The sequence below is a fragment of the Scyliorhinus torazame genome, chromosome 17 (assembly GCF_047496885.1).
Source record: "Scyliorhinus torazame isolate Kashiwa2021f chromosome 17, sScyTor2.1, whole genome shotgun sequence".
Classification (NCBI taxonomy): domain Eukaryota; kingdom Metazoa; phylum Chordata; class Chondrichthyes; order Carcharhiniformes; family Scyliorhinidae; genus Scyliorhinus; species Scyliorhinus torazame.
The window spans coordinates 116,981,951-117,009,352 of NC_092723.1; the positions used below are offsets into that span (position 1 = coordinate 116,981,951).

The 27,402-nt window shown below is 47.6% G+C and overlaps 1 protein-coding gene across 4 annotated transcripts in view; it reads right to left on the reverse strand.

Moving 5' to 3' along the window:
• The window catches only part of LOC140394095 (mesothelin-like protein), a 92,114-nt gene that overhangs the window by 38,190 nt on the left and 26,522 nt on the right, over nt 1–27,402 (reverse strand). For all 4 annotated transcript variants that reach the window (XM_072480938.1, XM_072480937.1, XM_072480939.1 and 1 more), the window contains 3 exons: nt 12,342–12,440; nt 10,921–10,952; nt 7,943–8,036 (listed from right to left, as the gene is read on the reverse strand). In XM_072480938.1, coding sequence (XP_072337039.1) covers nt 7,943–8,036; nt 10,921–10,952; nt 12,342–12,411 — 196 coding nt within the window. In that variant the 5' untranslated portion in view covers nt 12,412–12,440. The remainder of the gene's footprint in view (nt 1–7,942; nt 8,037–10,920; nt 10,953–12,341; nt 12,441–27,402) is intronic.

The following is a 27,402-nucleotide window of genomic DNA, read 5'->3' on the forward strand; positions in this document are numbered from 1 at the left end:
GGCCACCTACACGGGGGAACCACTGGACATTGCAGGAACTACAATGACCCCTGTTGTCTATGGACGCCAGGAGGGGCGTTTCCCACTTATCGTAGTGCGTGGCCATGGGCCCAGCCTGTTGGGTCGGGACTGGTTGCGCCATTTGCGGTTGCAATGGCAGCACATCCTCCAAACAGTTTCTGGAGGGTTGACTGAGGTACTAGGACGATACCCAGAGGTATTCCAGCCTGGTCTGGGGAAAATAAAAGGGGCCGTAGCCCGTATCCAAGTTGAACCAGGAGCCACACCGCGCTATTTCCGGGCGCGCCCAGTGCCTTACGCTTTGCTCGAGAAGGTAGAAGGGGAGCTCACTCGTTTGGAGAGTTTGGGTATTATCAGGCCTGTCCGTTTTGCTGACTGGGCAGCACCAATGTGCCAGTAATGAAGCCAGATGCCACAGTTCGCTTGTGTGGCGACTATAAACTTACAGTGAATACAGTTTCCCGACTCGACCGATACCCAATGCCTCGCATAGAGGATCTCTACGCGAAACTTGCAGGCGGACTCTCATTCACAAAATTAGATATGAGTCCCGCCTACCTGCAGTTGGAGCTGGACCCTGCCTCCCGACCATATGTAACAATTAACACACACCGGGGCCTGTATGAATATACACGGTTGCCCTTTGGAGTATCCTCTGCCTGCGCAATTTTTCAACGTGTTATGGAGGGCATTTTGAGAGGTTTACCACGTGTGGCTGTCTACCTAGATGACGTGTTGATTACAGGGACGTCGGAGCAAGAGCATTTGGAAAATCTGGAGGCTGTCCTTAAACGCCTTTCGGAGGCTGGAGTCCGTTTATGTCACACAAAGTGCGTATTTCAGGCAAAAGAAGTAGTCTACCTAGGTTATCGGGTGGACTGCGAGGGTCTGCACCCCGTCGCAGAGAAGGTGCGTGCAATTCAACATGCCCCCACCCCGACTGACACTTCGCATCTTCGTTCTTTTCTCGGTCTCGTAAACTATTACGGGAAGTTCCTCCCCAATCTGGCAACTACGCTGGCCCCCTTACACCTGCTGCTAAAGAAAAATCACACCTGGGTTTGGGGTCAGCCGCAAGAAACCACTTTCCGGCGGGTAAAGCAACAATTGTCGTCGTCTGGGTTACTAACCCACTATGATCCGGGAAAGCCTTTGCTCGTCACATGTGATGCATCCCCGTATGGTATTGGGGCTGTCCTGTCCCACAAGATGGAGAACGGGGCCGAGCGACCGATAGCTTTCGCCTCCCGCACATTGACTGCAGCGGAGAAGAAGTACGCGCAGATCGAGAAGGAGGGCCTGGCAGTGGTTTTCGCGGTGAAACGCTTCCACCAGTATGTGTACGGCCGCCATTTCACTATCGTGACTGATCATAAGCCCCTGCTGGGACTCTTCAGAGAGGATAAGCCGATACCGCCCATTGCTTCTGCACGGATCCAGCGCTGGGCTTTGTTGCTTGCTGCATATGAGTATTCTCTGGAGCACAAACCAGGTATGCAGATAGCAAATGCCAACGCACTGAGCCGATTGCCTTTATCGACCGGCCCCATGTCGACCCCCACGACCGGTGAGGTGGTCGCAACCCTAAATTTTATGGACACCTTGCCTGTCACGGCATCACAGATCCGTGAGTGGACCCAGATGGAGCCAGTCCTGTCAAAGGTTCGGCACATAGTCCTGTATGGTGGGCAGCATAGACAGCTCCCAGGCGAGTTACGGGCATTTTCCTCCAAGCTGTCAGAGTTCAGCGTGGAAGACGGCATCCTCTTGTGGGGGACGCGTGTGGTTGTCCCGGAAAAAGGCCAGGAGCTGATATTATCAGACTTGCACAATGGGCATCCGGGCATGACCAAGACGAAAATGTTGGCCCGGAGTTATGTCTGGTGGCCAGGCCTCGACACCGACATTGAGAAAGTGGCCCAAAACTGCTCCATTTGCCAGGAGCATCAGAAGCTTCCGCCGGCCGCGCCCCTACATCACTGGGAATGGCCAGGGCGGCCTTGGGCACGCTTACATGCAGATTTCGCAGGCCCTTTTCAGGGATCCATGTTCCTTCTACTAATTGACGCCCAGTCCAAATGGCTGGAGGTGCATAAGATGCAGGGGACAACGTCCTGCGCAACAATTGAAAAAATGCGTTTATCATTTAGCACGCATGGCCTCCCCGAGGTGCTGGTCACGGATAATGGCACTCCATTCACGAGTGAGGAGTTTGCTAGGTTTACAAAGATGAACGGCATCCGCCATATCCGCACTGCCCCTTACCACCCGGCTTCAAATGGGTTGGCAGAGCGTGCAGTGCAAACATTCAAAAGAGGCCTAAAGAAGCAGTCTTCCGGATCAATGGACACGAGACTGGCTCGGTTTTTGTTTACGTACAGGACCACCCCCCATACAGTGACTGGGGTAGCTCCCGCAGAACTCCTAATGGGCCGGAGACTTCGCACCCGCCTTAGTATGGTCTTCCCGGACATTGGCGCAAAAGTACGCCGCACACAAGAACGGCAGGGACCAGGATTGTCTCAGCATCGTCTGATTCGGCAGTTTGCGCCCGGTGACCCAGTATTCGTGCGGAATTTTGCTGGTGGTGCCCAATGGGTTCCTGGGGTAATCTTTCGCCAAACGGGCCCTATATCGTACCAAGTGCAAGCCCAGGGTCGTCTCCAGCGAAAACATGTAGACCACGTCCGGTCCAGAAGATCATCCCCGCAAAAGATTCCCCGCCCCCAGAGCTCAGTTCAACAGCGGCAAAGACCAGAAACAAGGGAAGGTAGTCCTCCAAATCTTCCACTGGTGCCTCACTCAAAGCCTGCGCAGGTCATGACGGGACCGAATGGGGACAGAGACGCTGACATGACGGAGGCAGCAGACTCTGACTCCGAGATGGAGACACAGGATGAATCAGAGGCGGAATCCTCGGGTCCACAGGCCGTGGATGTACAACCGCGCCGTTCATCACGGAAGCGCCGGTCTCCGTCTTGTTATACGCCGCATGATCCAGCGCCGCGTGCAAATGGCGTCCGGCCTGCGGCCAAACGAGTTCGACGCCTCCCTTCGCCAGGGCCTACGGTGGATTCCTTGGACTTTGGGGGGGGAGGGATGTTATAACCTGCCTACTGACGATTGGCTGGGGACTAATGATTATCCCACAATCCTATGGGAGTATGAACTTCCCCAATGAGGGGGGCGGAGAAGCTCCTACTATAAATAAGCTGGCCAGTCCAGGAACCAGGAGGAAGGAGAAGGTAGCAAGGGAAGTTACTGCTATGTATATATTGTTATAGTAAATAAACTTTATTATTTTGTATCCTTAAATCTCGTGCTGGATTCTTCGGGGCCCTTACAAAACCCCCCTAATAGCACTGAGGGTATAACTACGCCACATGGTCTGCAACGGTTCCAGAATACTACTTGCCTTGCCAATGACACCCATGTCCCAATAACAAAAAAGAAGGAAACAAATAGAGAGAATTAAGTCCTGCTTTTTATTTTCTTTTACCTCCTTACACTTGCAGTGGAAGCTGAGGCACTAAGTATTTTGTGGTATAGAAATAAAATAATGTAGATGTTGAAATTCTGAAATTAAAACAGAAAATGCTGAAAATACTCAGCAGACCGGGTAGTATCTGTGGAGGGAGAAATAGAGTTAATGTTCCATGGGATGGGGCCCTCCTATGAGCCTATGGGGCCTGGTAAGGAGGGACCCTTCTGCCCACAACCTTGTAGAGAAACCTGCCAGGCTAGCTGCTTGGCATTGGCCTCTCCCACTGCTGGGGGCTGGTTTAGCACAGGGCTAAATAGCTGGCTTTCAAAGCAGACCAAGGCAGGCCAGCAGCACGGTTCAATTCCCGTACCAGCCTCCCCGAACAGGCACCGGAATGTGGCGACTGGCGGCTTTTCACAGTAACTTCATTTGAACCCTACTTGTGACAATAAGCGATTTTCATTTCATTTCATCTCATTTCAATCCTGGCAATGGTGAAATGAAGCCATCGAGTGGGAAGAAGAAGATTACAACAAATGATAATTAACAAGGTGCATTGCTTAAGATGTTTATTTAATATAAATTCAGATCCGTGAAGCTCTCTAATTTATTATTAAATTCTTGAGTTTGATTTCTCTCTTTTTAGTGAACAAACCTGATCCTTGGAGATGACTGATACCTTGAGAAGATTGACTTTCTGAACTGTACCAAATCTAAGTTAGGGGCAGCACGGTAGCATTGTGGATAGCACAATTGCTTCACAGCTCCAGGGTCCCAGGTTCGATTCCGGCTTGGGTCACTGTCTGTGCGGAGTCTGCACATCCTCCCCGCGTCTGCGTGGGTTTCCTCCGGGTGCTCCGGTTTCCTCCCACAGTCCAACGACGTGCAGGTTAGGTGGATTGGCTATGATAAATTGCCCTTAGTGTTGGATGAGGTTACTGGGTTATGGGGATAGGGTGGAGGTGTGGACCTTGGGTAGGGTGCTCTTTCCAAGAGCCGGTGCAGACTCGATGGGCCGAATGGCCTCCTTCTGCTCTGTAAATTCTATGGTAATCTATGATGATTAGACTTGAGAGCCTGTCTGAGGTAAAAACCTTCTGAGGGAAGATTCTCCGGGGCAGGATTTTAACAATCCCCTGCTTGTGAGTTTGCAGGCTGGGTGGTGCGCCCTCCCGCTCACCCCCGACCTGTCTGCAATTTTAGGCGGGTGCAGGCGGGGGCCAGGGGAGGCCTAAGGCAGCCCACCTGTCTTCAGCTTTTAGGCTGACATGAGTTCAAGGGTTCTGAAAAGTCTGACAGGGCTCCCTGGGTTCGTGGGGGGGGAGAACGGTGTCGTCGGTTGGGGGAAACCACCTTTTTGCAACAAACTCAGGGTATTTCCCCGAGGGGCCAGAAGTCAGGGCAAAGCCCAGGGAAAGCATAACCTGCGACACCATTGCAGTTTCCTCTCTGAAAATGGTTGTGGGGGGGAGCAGGAGGTAGAAGTAGAACACTTGCAGGTCTGATTCCTGAGAGAATTCCTCAGTTACAACAAACCTAAAATCAGGATGCGGTTTGATTGCAGCCTAACCATAGCTGTCACTTGTACCTTGTCCTGGTGTCTCTGATGGCAGAGTCCAGCCATGGCAGGGCTTTCACTGTCACCTTCCTCCAAACCCGGCAGCCACTCAGTGCCAAGAGCCAGGAGTAGAGGTGCACATCTCCTTTCCACATTGAGTGCTATCTAAGGTCAGCCCCCTGTGAGAGCTCCCTCCCCAAACCCCAGCCTCTCCGTCAAAGCAGAGAGGTGGGAATATTGAGGTTAGTATCAGAGTTAGGGTGGAAGTGTTTAATATGGCACATGTTTAGAAGACTAAAGGGCAACGTTTGTGAATGGTGACTGTGAGGTACGGGTGGGGAGCCAGGTGGCATTAGGCCAAGTGTCATTGTGAGTTTTGGCTGCTCAGATGGACATTCAAAGAGAGGAATGAATAGAGCAGCAAGATGTATTAACCCAAGGTGTGCGGTTCAGGAGAATGCTGGGCAGGTCAGAGTGCGGAGCCTGAGACCTGATGGCACGCATCTTTCCTTCTCTCCTGAGGCCCTGGATCCTCCTGGACGTGCAGAAAAAGGATTTAATGTAATGCCGAACCAGGACAAAAAGATTGCCATGGACAACTTTTAAGAGACGAGAGAAAAAACATACAAAAATGAAAAAAAAAAGCATTGATTCTGGTGTTGTGGCTTCTCTCTTTTCCACAAAATAATCGGAGGAGTCTCAGGCATAGAACAATCGTTTATTGACCAACGCATAGGGAGAGCCCAGCTCCAGAGATAGACCTACGGAGCTCACTCCACCAATGGAAAAAAATCAGGTCACATTTATACAGAGTATGGTTATATAGTGTTATGGGCCAGGGTTTAGAGAACCCCAAAGTGTATCATGGAGTTCACCTGACCCGCAACTTTTAATAGATTGTGGTATGGGGAGCACACAGCCCACTCTACAGGTGGGGGTAGAGCAGAAATGGAAAAGTATTTTTTTTAAAGCAAAACAATGTTTATTCTATTACCTCAAAGTTAACCTTTTTAAAACATACAGTGAACATCTTAGCAACTATCAATTCAAATACAATCCCCAAAGAATACAACACTAAGTAATCCTTAAGCTGTCCTTTTAACATCCATAAGACCTTTTTTTTAAACCTTTAAACAGAAGCACATCAGGTTAAAGTCACTACTGAGAGTAGTTATTAGTTTTAAATCACCAAAGGATCGATTTACAGTCTTTAGATTACAGAGGGAGAGACTAATACACCTTCTGGCTGTGACTGCAGCTATCCAGCTCTGAAAAATGAAACTAAAACACACCCTGCAGCAAACAGACTAAAACAAAAGTAAAAAGCTGACAGACAGCCCAGCTCCACCCACACTCTGACATCAATGATAAACACCCATTTCTAAAAGGTACATTTCTTAAACACCCATTTCTTAAAGGTACTCTCACACGACAATAGTCAAGAATATTGTTTACATTGTCTGTTTTAAATTTTACATTGAACAAGTTATGTATGTGCACCCAAGCAGAATGAGTGTTATCTACCCTTATCTCCCTTTCTTTTTTCTATGGATCCCTCCCTAACCTCCCTACTTGGTGCTCGACCTGATAGAGGTGGCTGGTCCCTATGTCGAGTTAGCAAAACATGTTTGTTAACCTTTATGCGGACTGCTGAACGTTGTGTCTTCAGAATGATGTGTTTAAGGTCACTGAAATTTGGTTTAACTGGAACATGTTGCTTGACCCTTATGCTGGCTGCTACAGAGGCTGCCACACCAGCTTTTAGCTGACATCTTTAAGAAAGTTGACCTTGATTGCTTTAGTATACTAGATTCAAAACTTTAAGAATAATTGCTAATTACCCGAATAGATTGTTGTTAATAAATCCTAATCATTTGCCTTCCCACAGCACTGGCAAATGTGAAAGTTACAAAAAGCAGCAAATGGTGAAAGGTAGGAGCTACCCAAAAAAATGAAAGTAAATTGCCAGAGATATGAGCATGAACACACAAAAAACCTCTTCAGTTATATCAGGAAAAAGTGGCACGTCAGAAACAATGTGAGGCCATGAATGAAAATATGCAACTGGCAGACTTGCTGAATAACTACTTTCTGTCATTACAGGACACTACTTACTTACAGGAGAGGAAGGATCAGCATGTCAAACGCCCCAGGGAATCCTAATGAATTGGACCAAGGACTCAACAACATTTAGATCAGCAAGATATCAGTAATGGAGATATTATTGGCTCTTAAGTGGGAGAAACTCCCAGGTACAGATGGTTTTCATCCCAGGATCTTAAAAGAATTGGGGAGAACACTGCATATGCCCAAACTATAGTCTTCCAAAGTTCTCTCAATTTGGAAAACCATTCCTTTATTTTGATGAATTGTGGATGTCACTCTGCTATTTAAGGAAGGTGATGGGGTGGCAGCAGAGAATTATAGATCAATTATCCTATAATATCTATTGATGGGAAATTATTGTTTTTTGATAAGAAAGCATAGGGTGACTGAACACCATGGCCATTTTCAGCTGATCAGAGAGAGTTCTAATTATTAGGTTCTTTACGTTGGAAACCACACCCTTTCTGTCTCAAACTCATCCTTTTCCAGGACCTTACACTACAAAACTCCCTAAGCATCTGAAAAGTATTTTAAAATTCGGCTTGATCTGAAAGCTCATTACTCCTTCACTTAATTTTCCCTTCTCCAACTCTTAGTGACCCTGCCTGCATCACGCGTATTGACCTTTATCCCTTTTATCTTGAGTTTTCAATAACAAGAAAACTCAGGGGAGCGTTTAACAAGTTCAGATTTTTCTCAGAGGGTGGGCCCTCATTTGCACTGCTATCCAGTTCAACAGTCAGAAATACTTAGGTCAATCGCTGGTTACGTACCAATAGCACGTCTGACTCTTTCTTTTGCCAGCATCTGGGGGCATCTTTCTGATCTTTCATTCAAAGATACATCCTGGACTTTTCCAGTAAAGGTCTGCAGAGTAGAGAATTATGGTTAACATTTTTAATAAGTTTCATTTTTCCCATTCCAATTCGCTTCCCGCACCTAGGGATGCGTTATGGCAGACTCTTGTCCTTTTCCATAACCAGTAATTCCGGTTGCTAGTTTGTCATAATGGGGCCTATAGTTTGAGGGGCATCACTCCCAATCAAGTGTGCCTGACAGGAGTCTCTCCTGCTCTTACCACCAGCCATTTATATGTTTGGAAGGATTTTGCAAGTTGATACTCAACCTGTTTTGTCACAATATGAACGCACCTTCCTTGGCCATCAAGTCCTAGCGTGGGACTCAAACCCAGACTCTGGCTCAGAGATAGGGTTACTACCCAGTGCGCAACAAGACCTCCTAGTTTCATTTGTAAAGCATGAATAATCAAATTTATAATCATTATAAAGAGTGTGCTCATAATTATTTATTTTCCTTTGTTTATTGGGTAGAATGTTTTTGATGGCAGGTCTTCCCACCGGAGGAGTTAACAGGGTGTACATTCCTGCTGATACTGGCTTCTCCACAGCCATTTAACGCTCCAAATAGTGATAATTGTCTGGGAGATGGGACTTCCGCCGCTCGGAGTCCTGCCTCCGAGAACTGCCAGCCAATTTGATTCACAGTTCTGCAGCTCCAACAGCACCAATAGCAGCAATGGCCTGGAATGGGACTAAAGGCAGTCCACAGATTAAAGTTAGGACCAGGTAAGTGTGGGTGGCTTTGTGGTGGGGTGGGATAATGAGGGCTGGGGATGTGGGTAGAGAGGGATGAAGTTTTGATGGAGAGGTCAGGTGGGGGAGTGGGAAGAAGGGAGCACCGAGAGGGCAGGACCTGAGGGGTGGGGAGGCACCAAATGTGGCACCCACCTGAAGCCTGAGTAGGGCGACCTTTTTTGGAGCCCACCCCCCCTCCACCCCACCCTGCTCCTAAACCCATCCCACCTGCCTCAAAATTGAGCCTGAGTGGAAAACTACCCTTATGTAGTCATTAATTGCCATTTAAGGACTTCAACTGGGGTAAGGAAGGCAGGCTGGCCTAACCCTTGCCTGTCCCAGGTTGGGGCAGGTGGGAAGGCCATTCGGAGAATTTTATGGTGGGGACTGTAGGGAGGGGAAGGGCCACCTCACTCCAGAAAACCAACCGATAGGGAGCATAAAATTCTACCCATTAATTGTGGGACATGGGCATTGCTAGCAAGCATGGCATTTAGAACCATTAATTGAGAAAGTGGTGGTGAGCCGACTTATTGAACCGCTGCAGTCCATGTGGTGAAAATACTTCCACAGTGCTGTTAGGGAGGGAGCTTTTGACCCAGTGTTTAAGGAATGATAGAAATATATGCCCAAGTTGGACTTGCAGCAGAACCTAGAGGTGATGGTGTTCCCATGACCCCTTGTCATTCTAGGTGGTGGAGATTGCAAGATTCTGTCAAAGAAGCCTTGATGAATCGCTTCAGTAGATCCTGTAAATAGTACAAACTACATCCACTGTGTGCCGGTGGTGGAAGAATGGATGTGTAAGGTGGGATGATGGGCTGCCTTGTCCTGGATAGGGTTCAGGTTGTCAAATGTTGATGCTGTAGTAATCATATAAATGATACATCACCGAGTAACATGGGATATAAAATGTCCTTCAGATTGAATTTGAGCCGTTCTGCAGTTTTCGTAGCTGCTCTGTGGTAGATTTTTCATGTCTAGTTCCCAGATGACGACACGGCGGCACAGTGGTTAGCACTTCCGCCTGACAGCTCCAGGGACCGGGTTCAATTCCGGCCTCGGTGACTGTCTGTGTGGAGTTTGCACTTTCTCCCCATGTGTGCGTGGGTTTCCTCCGGGTGCTCCGGTTTCCTCCCACAGTCCAAAGATGTGCTGGTGAGCTGGATTGGCCATGTTAAATTGCCCCTTCGTGAACAAAAGGGGTTACGGGGACCGGGTGAAAGTGGGCTTAAGTAGGGTACTCTTTCCAAGGGCCGGTGCAGACGTGATGGGCCGAATGGCCACCTTCTGCACTGTAAATTCTATGATTCTATGTAAAGCAGCAGCTGGCTGGAGAAGAAAATCAGGTGTTGAGGATCACACACCTGTAAGGAACTTTCATGGTTTTTTTTTACTTGCAGGAAGAAAACATAGGATTGGTTTCATTACTGCAATTCTCCCCATCCATTTCCCGACCCTATGCTGTGGCCGGCGTTGCTTTACACTCAAGCACTAAGAACAGCGCTCATTTGCCATATGAGTGAGATTTCCTATACAATATTGCCCCATCGTTTTAAAGAGACAAATGCTGCGATTGTTTTAAAACTCTCCTATTAGACTTATAGAGCGGGATTCTCCGCCGGCCGGCCGGTGCGGAGAAGAACCCTCCTGCACATGCGCTGGGATGACGCCAGCACACGCTGGTGCTTCTGCGCATGCGCCAACTCGCGCCGGCCGGCGGAGGCCCTTCGGCTGGTGCGGAGGGAAAGAGTGCCCCCACGGCACAGGCCCGCCCGCGGATCGGTGGGCCCCGATTGCGGGCCAGGCAACCGTGGGGGCACCCCCAGAGCCCGAACCCCCCGAGGACTCTGCAGGCCGTCCGTGGAGCCAGGTCCCGCCGGTAAGGACCTGTTGTGATTTACGCCGGCGGGACCTGCCGAAAACGGGTGGCCACTCGGCCCATCGCGGGCCAGAGAATCGCTGAGGGGGGCCGCTGCCAGCGGCTGCCGACCGGCGCGACGCGATTCCCGCCCCCGCCAAAACCCCGGCGCTGGATAATTCAGCAGCCGGCGGGGGCGGGATTCACGCCGCCCCCCCCCCCGGAGAGCCTCCAACCCGGCGGGGGGTCGGAGAATCCCGCCCTATAAGTCCGACATACATTAAATCATCCTTACCGGCTGAGGACTGGAAATGGTCACAAAGAAGCCTAGAATAAAACATCAACATAATGTGTTAAAACAAATCTATCTGATCTACAATTCACAGAATATTTCTTGGAATTTACAGTGCAGAAGGAGGCCATTCAGCCCATCGATTCTGCACCGGCCCTTACAAAGAGCACCCCACTCAAGCTCACGTATCTACCCACACCCCAGTAACCCCCACTTAACCTTTTTTTTCGACACTAAGGGCAATTTAGCATGGCCAATCCACCCAACCTGCACATCTTTGGACTGTGGGAGGAAACCGGAGCACCCGGAGGAAACCCACGCAGACACAGGACGAACGTGCAGATTCCGCACAGACAGTGACCCAAGGCGGGAATCGAACCTGGAACCCTGGAGCTGTGAGGCAACTGTGCTAACCACTACGCTACCGTGCTGCCCAAATTCAGCAATAAAAAGAAACACGTTGGTGCTCATGATTTTGAGAACTCAGACACTCCAACCAATATATTCGGAATTGTGTCAGCGCTCCTTGAAGTCAGATAAGAACGTAGACATGGGAGCGGAAGTAGGCCATTTGGCCCCTTGAGCCTGCTCCATTCAACAAGATCACAGCTGATATAGGTGTGGCCGTAATTTCACTTTCCTGTCTTCCCTCCATAACCCTCGACTTCCTTGTCTATCAAAACTCCAACTCCGCCTAGAATGCTGCTCTCTGGAGACGAGAATCCCACATCGAATAACACTCTGGTAGGGAAAACAAACCATATTATCTAATTCTTATACTGTAGTGGGATATTTGTTCAATGAAAAATAGTGATCTGTCTGTATCACCCTGTCCGTGACAACAAGACCCCTCCATCCCTCCTTGCTGAGGGACGAAGAAAACCCAAACGTTTCAGATCCATTAACGTTTTTAATTGTGTATAGTATTATTCTGGCTAAATCACATGCAATCTGTTGAACCTCAACTGACCTGTTGATAATTTCCTTTATAAATTTAATGTAGAAAATTCCCATTAAAGAACACTCTCTTCAGAGATATATCAAAATATATCTAGGCCTCACAATGTGGGCAGCATAGATATGAAGCAAAATAGACAGTCACAAATAAAATTGAAATCCATGCTCCCACTAATTTTCATATCTCAACTTGGTGGGACTGATTCATCTTGGTTTGAGGATTTATCCACCAACAAGGAAGCAGAGCTAAAAAAAAACAACCTTTTTTAAATGTCTAAGCCCATGAAATTGAAGCAGGATAAACCAACAAATAAAATGAATATAGACTCAAATAGGACTAAGATTCAAAAGATAGATTGCAACAGATGGGGCCTCAGGGCTGAATGTCTGACACCCTAACCTTACTGAGACTAGAGTTAGGTTGTGGCAGTACACAACAAGACATACTCCTGGCAGGATTGACTTACCAAAGGCGATTGTAACCATCATGAGCTTTGGGACAATTGTCCAATTGGGCGACACTGTTTTCTCCATCATTATTGGCCGTATGCTGTCCAAACACTTTTCTACAAAAAAGAAGCAACAGCCCTTATTGTTATTGTAAAGGAAGCGCTAATCAGACTGTGCTGATGTCTGATAGTATTACACTCCTTTTGATTTCTCTCCAAGAACATAAGAACTAGAAGGTCCTTCAGTCCCCCAAGTCTGCCTGTTGTGCCATTTTTACAGTGTATTTGTTCATGGGATGTGGGTGTCACTGGCAATGCCAGCATTTATTGCCTATCCCTAATTTCCTTCATAAAGCCGCCTCCTTGAACCGCTGCAGTCCATGTGGTGTAGATACACCCACAGTGATGTTAGGGAGGGAGTTCCAGGAATTTGACTCAACGACAGAGGAGGATCAGCAATATACATTATATATCCAAAACAGGATGGTGTACGGCATTAGAGGGGAACTTCTAGGAGGTGCTATTCCCATGCATCTGCTGCCCTTGTCCTTCGAGGAGATAGAGGTCATGGGTTTGGAATGTGTTGTCAAAGAAGCCTTGCTGAGTTTTTGCAGTGCATCTTGTGGATGATACATACTGCTGCCACTGTGCATCAGTGATGGAGGGAGTGGATGTTGAAGGTGTTGGATGGGGTGCTAATCATGTGGGCAGCATTGTCCTGGGTGATGTTGAGCTTCTTGAAAGTTGTTGGGACTGCACTCATCCAGACAGAATTCCCAGCCTCTCCCGTTCAATTAGACCATTGCTGATATGTGCCTTAACTGCATCTAACACTTAGTAGCCTTATTTACAAAAAATTACATTTTGAAGTTTTCAGTTGGTCCCCAGCCACAATAGCATTCTTGTGGGGGATGGGGGGAACAATTTCAGATTTCTTCTTATTTTTGTGTGAATAGGTGCTTCCTGGCATCATCCCTATATGACCTAGCTCAAATAAATGCTTCCCAATTCTATCATCAGAACAGTCTCCTTGCAATCTCAAGGATTAGCTCACTTATATGGCCCCTTAATCACAGCTTTAGCCGACATGCTGGCTGTATGCATTTTAAATCTGTTTTTTAAATAACATTACTGTAACAAATATGAAATATAAAAATTTCTTACATTCATCACACCTCCCCCCCTTAAATAAATGAACCAACAATATGAAAAGATACCTTCATTTTCCAAAGCCTTTTCCAAAGCTTTTCAACTTTAACTCATTATAAAACACTACAATGACATTATAAGATACATATCTCATCAACTTCACGTATGCAAATTTAAACATCAGTATAGTATATTTCAGTCTTTCTTTCCCAACTTTAAATGTTCCATTCATCTCACGTTTCACAGTTGTGATAAAACCTCTGCAATCACGATTGTCTTTGTGTTACATGTATAATTTTCAAGTTAAATAATTGTAGCAACAAACTCCATCTAAATAGTTTTGCACTGCAATCTTTAAATTTCTCCAGAAACTTCAACGGATTATGTTGCGTATGTTATGGGCCAGGGTTTAGAGAATCCCAAAGTGTATCATGGAGTTCACCTGACCCACGTCTTTTACTAGATTGTGGTATGGGGAGCACACGGCCCACTCTACAGGTGTGGTACAGCAGAAATGGAAAAATATTTTTTAAAGCAAAACAATGTTATTCTATGAACTCAGGTTAACCTTTTTAAAACATACAGTGAACATCGTAGCAACCATCAAATCAAATACAACCCCCAAAGAATACAACACCACGTAATCCTTAAACTTTCCTTTTAACATCCATAAGACATTTTTTAAAAAACTTTTAACAGAAGCACATCAGGTTTAAATGCACTACTGAATTCACCAAATGATCAAGAGATCACGGGGTTGGTTTAGCACAGTGGGCTAACAGTTGGCTTGTAAAGCAGAACAAGGCCAGCAGCGCGGGTTCAATTCCAGTACCAGCCTTCCCGAACAGGCGCCGGAATGTAGCGACTCGGGACTTTTCACTGTAACTTCATTTGATGCCTACTTGTGACATTAAGCAATTTTCTTTCTTTCCTCCTAGATAGTCTTTACATGGCAGATTGAACAACATTACACCTTCTCTGGCTGGCTGCAGCTCCAACACTGAAACAAAACCAAAAAACACAGACACATCCAAGCTTTTCTCAAAGTGAAACTAAAAGCTGACAGACAGCACAGCTCCACTCACACTCTGACATCACTGCAGTAATAAACACCCGTTTCTTAAAGGCAGTCTCACATGACACGTATGAATAACTGACTCTGAAGAATTGTTAACAATATAAATGTCAAAATGGTGCAACGTCAGCACCAAACTCAACATTTCTTTTTTGATGGCCGAATACCTCTTTTGATTAATATTTAGTTTTCAAGAAAAATAACCAACAGGTCTTTCTAGCTTTCATCATCTTCTTCTAATAGTACAGCACCAATGCCCAAATCATTCGCATCAATGGCACCTTAGATTTCTTGTCATAATTGGGTGTCGCCAAAACTGGTGCTGTCGTCAACACAGTTTTCAGATTATCAAATGCCTCCTGACATTCTGAAGTCCAATGAAATTTCTAGTTCCTTTTCAAAAGTTCAGTTAGTGGAGAAACCTGGGGTGGGATTCTCCGAACCCCCGCCGGGTCAGAGAATCACCGGTGGTCAGCGTGAATCCCGCTCCCAACGTGCTCTGAATTCTCCGGCCCCCCAAAAATCGCCCCGGCTTGAATTGCGCCGCCGCCTCGGAGAATGGCAGGGACCGGCGCAACTCAATGGGCCCCGGGGCCACCCGAATTCTCCGGCCCGTGATGGGCCGTAGTCCCGCCTGTTTTTTGCCAGTCCCGCCGGAGTAAATTGGAGTAGGTCCTTACCAGCGGGACCTGGCGGCGCGGGTGGCCTCCGGGGTTCTTGGGGGGCGCGGGGGGATCTGGACTCGGGAGGTGCCCCCATGGTGGCCTGGCCCACGATCGGGACCCACCGATCCGCGGGCGGGCCTGGGCCGTGGGGGCACTCTATTCCGCACCGGCGGCTGTAGCGGTCCGCCATTGCTGGTGCAAAACGAAGCCCTCTGCGCATGCGCGGGGATGATGCCAGCACACGCTGCCGCTCCCGCGCATGCGCCAACTCACGCCAGCCGGCGGCGGCCCTTCGGCGCCGGTTGGCATGGCGCCAAGCCCCTTTCCCGCCGGCCAGCGGGGCACAAACCTCTCCGGGGCGGTTTGGGGCGTCCCGACGCCGGAGTGGTTCAGCCACTCCTCGGCACCGGGACCCCCCGCCCCGCCAGGTAGGGGAGAATCCCGCCCCACATTGCTAACCTTTGGTACAAATTTTCTGAAGAAACCATTCATGTCCAGAAATCTCAAAACGTCGCTTATCACTGACGGTATTGGAATCTCTCCAAAATCTTTCATTTTCACGTTTTGTGGGGCCACCTGACCATGTCCAACATATGACTAAGAACATGACTTGTGTTTTCGCACGCTCATTTTTAGTCAAGTTTACCACCAAGCCAGCCTTTTGTAGCCAAACTAACAATTCCTTCAAATGCTCCTTCCATATTTGACTGATCACCGTAAGATCGCCTATGTACACTGCACAATTCCTTCGTCCAGAAATGACCTTATTGGAATATTGCTGCAGCATTCTTCATTCCAAATGGCATAACTTTAAACCAGTACAGCCTGGTGTTATTAAAGCCAAAACCTCCTTTGCCCTTTCCGATAAACATACTCGCCAATATCAACAAAGAACAAAGAAAATTAAAGCACAGGAACAGGCCCTTCGGCCCTTCAAGCCACACCAACCATGCTGCCCATCTGAACTAAAAACTACTACCCTTCCGGGGACCATATCCTTCTACTGTTTAGCACAGGGCTAAATCGCTGGCTTTGAAAGCAGATCAAGGCAGGCCAGCAGCACGGTTCAATTCCCGTAACAGCCTCCCCGAACAGGCGCCGGAATATGGCGACTAGGGGCTTTTCACAGTAGCTTCATTGAAGCCTACTTGTGACAATAAGCGATTTTCATTTCATTTCATGTATTTGTCAAGATGCCCCTTATACTGATTGAGTCTCCTTCCTCCTTTTCCTGTAGCCCTGAAATTTTCTTGTTCTCGGATACTGATCCAATTCTCATTTGAAGGTTTAATTGGATCCTTTAAGAAAGTCAATTTTGGCAATGGAATTTGCTTCCCCCACATTTTCAATGCAGGCTTCCAAACGAGGAATAGGATACCAATCTGACTTTGTTACTGCATTGACTTTCCTATAGTCCACACACAATTGTTACGTTCCATTTTATTCTGGTACGATCACGATAGTTCAGCTCCAATCACTGCAACTTATTTCAATGATATCATTCTTAAGCATGTTTTCAATCTCCTTTTGTACCTGTGCCAATCTTAGTGGATTTAGTCTATATGGATGTTGCTTAATTGGAACAGAACTTCCTACATGTACATCATGCATAATTACTCTTGTACTTCCTAATTTGTTCCTGCATACAGCTACATGTGATTGTAATAGCTCTTTCAGGTCACTCTGATCTTCCTCCAGAAGGTAACTCAGTAATTTATCCCAATTTCTTATTACTTCCTGATTGTCTCATCTAATTTGAGGAATGTCGAATTCAGAATCATCTGGTTTTATCTCTTCTCCCTGAGTTATAACGACTAAGACATCCTCATGCTTTCCTTCCCTATCAAAATACCCTTTGAACATATTAACATGACACACTCTGAGCTTTCTTTCTATCTAACATTCTTATCAAATAATTCACCTCACACAAGTTACTTTCAATTACATTCTCCCCATTAATAAAACCACGAGTTTTTGATTTCTTATCCGTCTCTTCATACATCACATACCGTTTCATCACATACTGTCATAATTTGAAATGCTTTTTAGTCAACTCACCAGCCCTACTTAATCACTCCCTAAAGCTTGACACATAGGGCAACAATGTAGTCTCAAAACGCTGACTCGCCAATTATCCTTAATTAATTGAAGTAGTCCTCTTACCTCGTGACCAAAAATCAATTCAAAAGGACTGGATTTAGTTAATTCATTAGGTGCATCCCGAATTGCAAATAGTACAAATGGAATTCCTTTATTCCAATCATCTGGATAATCCTGACTTTAAAGTCCCTGCAATTCTGGATTATACGCAATTGACTTAAATGATTGACCTTAAACTATCCATAATTTCCTTACATAACTTCGACATAAAATTGGACCCTTGACCTGATTGAATTTCTTTTGGTGGTCTGTATTTGATTTTTTTTAAATAGTTAACTTCTTTACAACCCTCTTAGCTGCAATATTTCAGAATGGAATGACCTCCAGAAATCTCAAAGACAAATTCATTATAGTCAACAAATACTGATTCCTATTTTTCATCTTAGGAACAGGTCCTACACAATCAATTACGCCGCGCCGGTCGGTGGCCATTGACAGCCCCCCCCGGAATCCGCCGCGCGGATCGGTGGGCCCCGATCGTGGGCCAGGCCACCATGGGGGCACCTCCCGAGTCCAGATCCCCCCGCGCCCCCCAAGAACCCCGGAGGCCACCCGCGCCGCCAGGTCCCGCTGGTAAGGACCTACTCCAATTTACTCCGGCGGGACTGGCAAAAAACAGGCGGGACTACGGCCCATCACGGGCCGGAGAATTCGGGTGGCCCCGGGGCCCATTGAGTTGCGCCGGTCCCTGCCATTCTCCGAGGCGGCGGCGCAATTCAAGCCGGGGCGATTTTGGGGGGCCGGAGAATTCAGAGCACGTTGGGAGCCCAAGTAAAAGATTCCTCAAAATCCTGAACGAGTATTAACGGTGTTGGTTTGATTACCACTTGAGGTTTTGCTATCACCTGACATGTGTGACATATACTACAAAATTCAACTACATCCTTATGCAGTCCAGACCAATAAACATTTTTTTGTCGTTTTGCTGGAGTTTCATTACTCCTAAATGCCCGTCTACTGGAGCCTCATGTATTACCTGCAAGACCTTCTTTCTATAGCCCAATGGCAATACAACTTGATGAACCTCTGCCCATTTCTCATCTGCCTGAATATATATTGGTCTCCATTTTCTCATTAATTCATTATTTCTAATGTAATAACACTGGTATACACTCAGACTCTCTTTCTGTGTATGCTTTCTGATACAACAGGTTTATCCTTCTATTGGAATTCTGCCAACTTTCATGAACTTTCATTCTCCACCTGCTTTTGTTCTTTATCAACAATCTGATCAAAGATTGTTTCTGAAACTGAACCTCAAACTCCCTCAGTGGAATTCTCTGTCAGCAGGATTTTCCGGTCCGCTGGCAGCGCACCCACAGCCGCTGGTTTCCCGGTGGTGTGAGATGGCCACAATGGGAAACCCCAATGGCCAGCCGTGGGAACGGAGTTACCCGCTACTGGTGGGGGCACGCCAGAAAACGTGGCTGGTGGACGGGAGAATCCCGCTCCCTATCTTTAATCTTTGATTTCTCCTCCACCTGTGGTTTTGGGATCTTTTAACCACACAATGTGGAAAGACCCCTGGTATGCTTCTTGCAACATCTCAGTAATTTGACTTTCCATCAGCTTTTCAACCACAGTAAGCATCACTCCCACCTGTGATCCAGCTATATCATTACCCAGGATAAACTGTATCTCTAAAAAAGGTAATTTCTCTTTTACTTCACCACCACTTCACCGCTTTTCACCGGCCTCTCTAACACTACCTTACATTTTTTTCTTGCATTATAAAAAAAAATTAAAGTACCTAATTCTTTTTTTCCAACTAAGGGGCAATTTGGCGTGGCCAAGCCACCTACTCTACACATCTTTTTGGGTCATTGGGGTGAGACCCATGCAGACATGGGGAGAATGTGCAAACTCCACATGGACAGTGACCCGGGCCGGGATCAAACCTGGTTCCTTGATGCCGTGAGGCAGCAGTGCTAACCACTGTGTCACCATGCTGCTCTTTAACATTCCCTTACATAATGGAATACTACTCACTTCACCTTTAATCCCGCGTAATACCACCTTTTCTGGCAACACTCCTTCCGAACTACATAACTCCTTATTTCTCACCATTGAAGATGGACATGCTCCTCTTTCCCAGAATATTTTAACATCCTTACTTACTCCATGTTGAACACATGAGTAAACCTTACCGTCACAAATAAAATCTTGAAACAGATCTGACACCTGCTTGTCAACCAACAGGCTGTACACTCTTTTACACCTTTCAGTTGCAACCATGATTTCTTCTGCCACTTTAATACACCCTACTGGCTTCTTCTCTTTTCAAGAGTCTGTCTCCCCAGTATTTTCTTAAACCACCAACACTGTGACTTTATTAAATTGAAAACATTTATGTTTTCTTATCTCCCTTCTATTCTCAAATGTTTCCTTTTTAACCTGAGGCAAAATCTCTTTAATATCTCCTTTGCCTTGACCATCTGTGGATTTCTCATTTTCCCAACATCTATCCTTCAAAGACTGAAAGTGATGTTGAAATCCAATTCAAAATAATCTGTCATTCCTGCTGCCTGTCAAGCAGTTTTGACCAATTGTTCTTCCACGAGTTCCCACTGCCACAGGAAGTGTATCTTTAAATTCCTCAATAATAAGAGCTTCATATGTTTGGTCTATTTTTAATGTTCTTTTATCCACCTATCAAAATTAATGGGCGGGATTCTCCCACAATTGGCAGGATGGCCCACCACCGGCGCCAAGACCAGCGCCAACCACTCCGGCGTCGGGCCAACCGGAAGTTGCGGAATCCTCCGCACTTCCAGGGGCTAGGCCGGCGCCGGAGGGGTTGCCGTGCACCAACCGGCGGCAAAGGGCCGCACGGGATGGCGCATGCGCAGAACCGCCAGAGTGGTTCCACGCATGCGCAGACCGGCCGCCGTGCTCCTGCACATGCACAGGGGGTTCTTCTCTGCGCCGGCCATGGCGGAGCCCTACAGAGGCCGGCGCGGAAGGAAGGAGTGCCCCCACGGCACAGGCCCGCCCGCAGATCGGTGGGCCCCGATCGCAGGCCAGGCCACCGTGGGGGCACACCCCCGGGGCTGGTCCCCCCGTGCCCCCCTGAGGACTCCACTAGACAGCCTACCGGCCAGGTCCCGTCGTGTGAGACCATATCCATTTAACGCCGGCGGGACTAGCCAGGAACTGACGGTGCTCGGCCCATCGGGGCCCGGAGAATTCCGGGGGGGGCTGTCAATGGCCACCGACCGGCGCGGCGTAATCCTCACCCCTGCCTGAAAACCGGCGCCGGAGAACATGGCAGCCAGCATCGGAGCGGCGGGGCGGGATTTGTGCCGCCCCCCCGGGGATTCTCCGACCCGGCGGGGGGTCGGAGAATCGCACCCATTTTGTTTGACTCTTTCAAATTAGCAGACATGCATCTTAACAACATTTAAAACAACATTTTAATAAAATATAAAATGTAACAATTGCTTACATTCATCACATAGGTTATATCAACTTATTCTGGTGTCCCTTGTCAGAAGAAATCTTTCTCTCTGTCTACCCTATCAATTTATTGAATCATCTTAAGCATCTCAGTTCTGTAAATTATCTAGTTATAGGCTTCTTTACGCAAGGAAATGCAGTCCTGTGCAATCTACACTTATAATTTAATCATTTAAAAAAATTATTGCTCCCTTGAATCAGAGCTGGACTCCCTTCCAAGGCCATTATCTCCTTCTTGAGATGCAGTGCCCAGAGTCAAACACAATGCTCCAGCTTTATATTGTAGTGACCTTTAGCTATAGTAAGGAGGTATAAGTAAAATTTTATGCGGTGACCACTGAGCTCTTGGATTAAGTTTGAAGTAATGGTTAGTTGACTCACCAGTAATCCTAACTGAAAGATATTTCAGTATAATTACAGAATATTTTACTCAACTGAAAATAAATTAGTTCTACAGGAATAAATTATCTTGAAATTTATCATAACATCTTTTGTTAGAAGCAGCAAGTCGGTATAGAATGCTACAGACTAATACCCAATAATCTCTCCAGTCCATCAATCTATTGCTCGGAAACACCAGGGGCGGGATTCTCCGAGCCCCGCGCCGGGCCGGAGAATCGCCGCAACCATGCCACGCCGCCCCGTCGCCGGCACGTGATTCTCCGAGGAGCGGAGAATCGGTGCAATTTGCGGCAGTGCATTCGCCGCAAGCCGCAATCCGTGGCCAGGCCGCCGATTCTCCAGCCTTGATGGACCGAACGGTCGCATGGAAACGGCAGAGTCCCACCGGCGCCGTTCACACCTGCTCGCAGCCGGCGGGAACTCTGCGCGTAGGGTCGGGGGGGGCGGCCTGTGGGGGAGAGGGAGGGGGCGCCTTCACTGGGGGGGGGGCTCCGATGGAGTCTGGCCCGCGATCGGGGCCCACCGATCGGCGGGCCGTCCTCTCCAGCCCCGGCCCTATTTTATTATGTGGCCGGCCCCTGAACCTCCACGCCATGTTGCGTCGGGGCCGGAGCGTTGAGGAAGCCCCCCACGCACGCGCGGGTTGGCGCGGCGCCCAGTTGGCGCCGGGAAGGGAGACTGGAGTGGCATGAACCGCTCCAGCGTCGTGCTGGCTTCCTGTGTAGGCCAGAATCGGTAGTGCCCACGCCCGTTTCGCACCGTTTCTCTGCCTCCATTTCGGAGAATCCCGCCCCAGTTGTCCAGAAATTTTGTGTACTGATCCAAAGCAGCATAAGGACTCGCCACATGACTGTTCAACACATTTTGCTGCACCAAATCAAGAAGGCTTAAGTTCAGTAAAGATAATGAATATTCAATACCTTCTTACGGTGGGGCACAGTATTTTTGAAAGTAAAATCATTTTTATTACAAATTTATAGGGCGGGTGTGTTTTGCTGAGGCCTCCTGCTATTTGCCGGCAATGGGATCTTCTGGTCCCGCCACTGTCAATGGGGTTTTCTGTTCTATGCACTCCTGCCACCGGGAATCCTGCAGCGGTCAGTGGGACCTGAAATTCCCACTGGTGAGAACAGCCCGAAAATTCCGGCCATAATGTCTCAACACCATTTTTCATTTCAGGTATATATTTAAATCTATTTTCTGGTTCACGCACTTGTGGTAACATCCTAACACCATTCTATAAACCAGAAAATTCCGAAATCCAGAAATGACTAGGTCGCAAGCTTTCCTGACTCAAAAGGTTACAGTGTAGTAAGACATATCCCTTAGTAAATAGCAACAAGAGTGAATTACCAATAAGATAACAAAGTAAAGTTGTTATACCAGTCTACAGTAAAGGAGCTCATTGAAACAAAAGTTATTGTTAATGGACAAGCATATTAAAATTCATCTATAAACCATTGTATTACGATTGTCACTCAGAAAGAGTAAGAAAGATATATTAAAAGATATGTTGCAATAGATATTTCTGTTACAATTGAGGTTTATATTTTTGGACTGTAACTTTAAATTTAGGAGGTGGCCATTTGATCTGTTTTGTGATCTACCTCACAGTTAGCGAGGGTGGTTTAATTGTTAGGAATCAAAGGAAGGCGTGGATTGTATTACTGAGAAGAAGCTGCAAATTATTTATGCTTGGAAACTATGGCAGCAGTTTTGAGTTTACCATGGGTAGACCCAAAATCGCAAAACGGTGTTAGGTATTGGGTTGTAAATAATTATGCTGTAATTGTCCATTTATTTCGAACATGAAAGGAAGCTGAGATTAAATGTAGCTAATTCACATTTTTACCTGGATGCAAGGTTAATGTGTTTCCAGATGTCATGGGGAAGAGGGCAAAGGAAGCCATTTTGAGATCAGGTTACAAGCTTCTCTATAATCAGTGAAGATCACAGACAAACAGCAGTGGGTGTGTGAGCACAGCAGTTGTTGTTGCACAGCTGCTGCACTGCAGTGCGACCTGGACTTTGCACTTTGAGACATCAGACCATAAGACGGTGCTCCTTCTCCCGGTTTACAAGCAGAAACTCAAGCGGGAGAATCCAGCTAAGAAGGTTGTGCAGTGCTGGTCCGAGGAAACAGAAGAGCACCTACGTGACTGTTTAGAGACAGTGGACTGGTCCATATTTAAGAATTCAGCGACCAACTTTAATGAGTGTGCCACCACCATCACAGACTTCATCAGAAAATGTGTGGACGACTGCGTGCCAAAGAAAACAGTACGTACGTTCCCCAACCGGAAACCATGGCTCAATCGCGAGATTGACTCCCTACTGAAGGACAGGTCTGAGGCTTTCAAGTCAGACGAATGCGACCTTACAAGAAATCCAGGCATGTCCTCCACAAAGCCATCCGAGATGCCAAGAGAGAATATCAGACCAAGCTAGAGTCACAGACATACACTCGGCGATTGTGGCAATGACTAAACAACATAACGGGCTACAAAGCGAAGCCGAGCAGTATCTCCGGCAGCAGCACACCCCTCCCCAATGAACTCAATGCATTTTATGCTCGGTTCGAGCAGAGAACCAACAATCCGTTGTTGAGTGCCCCAGCAGCTCATAACTCACTCATACCCACCGTCACAGCTTCCGAAGTCAGATCGGCCTTCCTGAAAGTGAACCCTCGGAAGGCGACGGGCCCGGATGGGATCCCTGGTTGTGCACTCAGAGCCTGCGCGGACCAGCTGGCAGATGTGTTGGCGGACATCTTTAACCTGTCCCTACTCCACTCCGAGGTCCCCACCTGCTTCAAGAAGACCACCATCATACCGGTGCCAAAGAAGAACCAGGCAACGTGCCTCAATGACTACCATCCGGTGGCTCTGACTTCAGTCGGAATGAAGTACTTCAAGAGGTTGGTCATGAAGTGCATCACCTCCATACTCCCAGAACGCCTTGATCAACTGCAAGTTGCATACCAACGCAACCAGTCCACAGCAGATGCCATTTCCCTGGCCCTACACTCATCCCTACAGCATCACGACAACAAGGACTCCTACATCAGACATCCTATTTATTGACTACAGCTCCACATTCAACAGCATAATCCCAGCCAAGCTCATATCAAAGTTCCAAAACCTAGGACTTGGCTCCCCACTCTGCAACTGGATCCTCGACTTTTTGACCCACAGACCACAATCAGTAAGAATAAACAACAACACCTCCTCCACAATAGTCCTCAACACCGGGTCCCTGCAAGACTGCGAACTTAGCCCCCTACTCTACTCCCTGTACACACACGACTGCTTGGCAAAATTTGGTTCCAACTCCATCTACAAGTTTGCTGACGATACGACCATAGTGGGCTGGATCTCGAATAACAATGAGTCAGAATACAGGAGGGTGATAGAGAAGCTAGTGGAGTGGTGAAGCAACAACAATCTCTCCCTCAATGCCAGCAAAACTAAAGAGTTGGTCATTGACTTCAGGAAGCAAAGTACTGTACACACCCCTGTCAGCATCAATGGGGGCGAGGTGGAGATGGTTAGCAGTTTCAAATTCCTAGGGGTACACATCTCCAACAATCTGTCCTGGTCCACCCACGTCGACACTACCACCAAGAAAGCACAACAGCACCTCTACTTCCTCAGGAAACGAAGGAAATTCAGCATGTCCACATTAACTCTTACCAACTTTTACAGATGCATCTATAAACTTTTACAGAAAGCATCCTATCTGGCTGCATCACAGCCTGGTATGGCAACTGCTCGGCCCAGGACCGCAAGAAACTTCAGAGAGTCGTGAACACAGCCCAGTCCATCGCACAAACCTGCCTCCCATCCATAGACTCCATCTACACTACCCACTGTCTGGGGAAAGCGGGCATCATAATCAAAGATCCCTCACACCCGGCTTACTCACTCTTCCAACTTCTTCCATCGGGCAGGAGATACAGAAGTCTGAGAACACGCACAAACAGATTCAAAAACAGTTTCTTCCCCGCTGTTACCAGACTCCTAAATGACCCTCTTATGGACTGACCTCATTAACACTACACCCTGTATGTTTCATCTGATGCCGGTGCTTATGTAGTTACATTGTATACCTTGTGTTGCCCTACTATGTATTTTCTTTTATTTCCTTTTCTTTCCATGTACTTAATGATCTGTTGAGCTGCTCGCAGAAAAATACTTTTCACTGTACCTCGGTACAATAAACAAATCCAATCCAATCCAACACATAAGAGCTCTAGAGAGGGTGACGGCGGGCGGGAGGCAGCCGCACATTGGAGGGCTCCCGTTCAGGAACGGCATTTTCGGTGTTTAACGCCCTGTCCCAGGTCAATGGAGGCGGAAAAAACAGGGAGAAGGCACAGTGAAGGGAAGTGTCGAAAATCAGTTTAAAAACTGCCGTGAAAAAAGCGGCTGAAAGTCCGTCGGGGAGTGGAAAGGTCACTGCGGGGACGGCAAAAAAAGTGGAGACTGGGGCACCAGGGGAGGCCGCATTGCCCACGGCTGAAGAAATGACTAAGGTGATGGCGGTGGAACTCGAAAGGCAGTTCACAAAACACATGGAGACGGTGAGGAAGCAGATGGGGGCGGTTTTGAAAGTGCTGGTGGAGGAGGCAATTGCCCCGGTGAGGGCGGCGGTATTGAGCGCAGTGGCGGAGGTGCGGGAGCAAGGCGAGGTGTTGAAGGAAGTGGAAGAGACATTATTGCAGCAAAGTGATCACCTTACCTCGATGGGGAAGGAGATGCGGAAGGTAATAGAGATCAACAAGGGTCTGCGAGCCAAAATGGACGACTTGGAAAACAGATCTAGGCGACAGAATCTGAGGATTGTGGGACTTCCCGAAGGAGTGGAAGGCCCGAGGCCGACTGAGTATTTTGCCACGATGTTGGTGTAGCTATTGGGGGAGGGGGATGATCCCTCCCGATATTAACTAGATCGGGCTCACCGGTCGTGGAGGCCTGTACCAAAGGATAATGAGCCGCTAAGAGTAGTAACTTTGTGTTTTCATAGGTACAGTGTGAAGGAGAAGGTCCTGTGATGGGCAATGCAGAAGCGGGTGGTGCAGTGGGCTGGAGCTGGTATACGCATATATCAGGACTTTATGGTGGAGCTGGCGAGGAGGCGGGCTGCCTTCAGCCAGGTGAAGAAGGCACTGTACATCAGTAAGGTGCAGTGTGGCATAGTATACCCAGCTAAGTTGAGGGTGACCGACAAATCCAAGGACTTTTATTTTGGGACGGTGGAAGCAGCGGAGGAGTTTGTGAAGGCAGAAGGACTGTGGCTGAGTTGAGAAATGGTCATGTACCGATGTAGCCTCATGTAACTGTATTTTTTCACTGCGTGCTGGTGTATGTGGTAAATGAGCCAACATTGTATATATTTGGACAAGGGAAGAGTTGGGACTTTCAGTTGCAATGATGGTTCTTTGGGGCTTTGGGTGTGTATGTGGGGTTTGTATGCTAAAGTGAATTTCTTGGTTTTCCTGGGACCGGGCAAGGGGGAAAGAGACCCGGGCGGGGGCCTCCACGCTGGCCGGTTTAAACCGACCAGTGAACGGGAGTGAGGTGGGGGGAGGGGCTGCGGCCATCGGAGCCTGGCAGAACGGGTTCCGATGAGTCTAGCCGGGGTGGAATGTTGGGGGGAAGGAACAGAGGTTGGAGGAAGGAGTTTTATAAGAGGAAATGGAGGGGAGGAGTAGGGGAGGGGGGGGGGGGGGGGGTTTACAATTCATGGGTGTCATTTACGGTACTCTTTCGGGGACTGGATGGCATTGAATGTTAGGGGGAGGGGAGCTGGGGTGGACTCTATAGGTCAATGGTGACCATAGGCGATTCCTGATTCCTTTTTCTTTTTTTTTTCCTTTGTTTTTCCCACCGTGGGAGGGTTTGTTTTATTTGATGCTTATATTGTCAGGTGGGGCGCTGTTTGGGGTGGTGGGAGGATGGGATCGTTGTTGTTGATAAGGGAATTGATTGACTTTGTATTTGTTACCGTTTACTGCTTGTTGGTGGGGTGTACATTCTGAAGAAAATGTGAAAATGGAGAATAAAAATATTTTACAAAAAAAAAGAGCGCTAGAGATATTCCACCAGCAATATCTTTGCTGCATTCTTCGGGTTCAATAGGAGGGCTGTTGAACAAACACTAGAATGCTTCT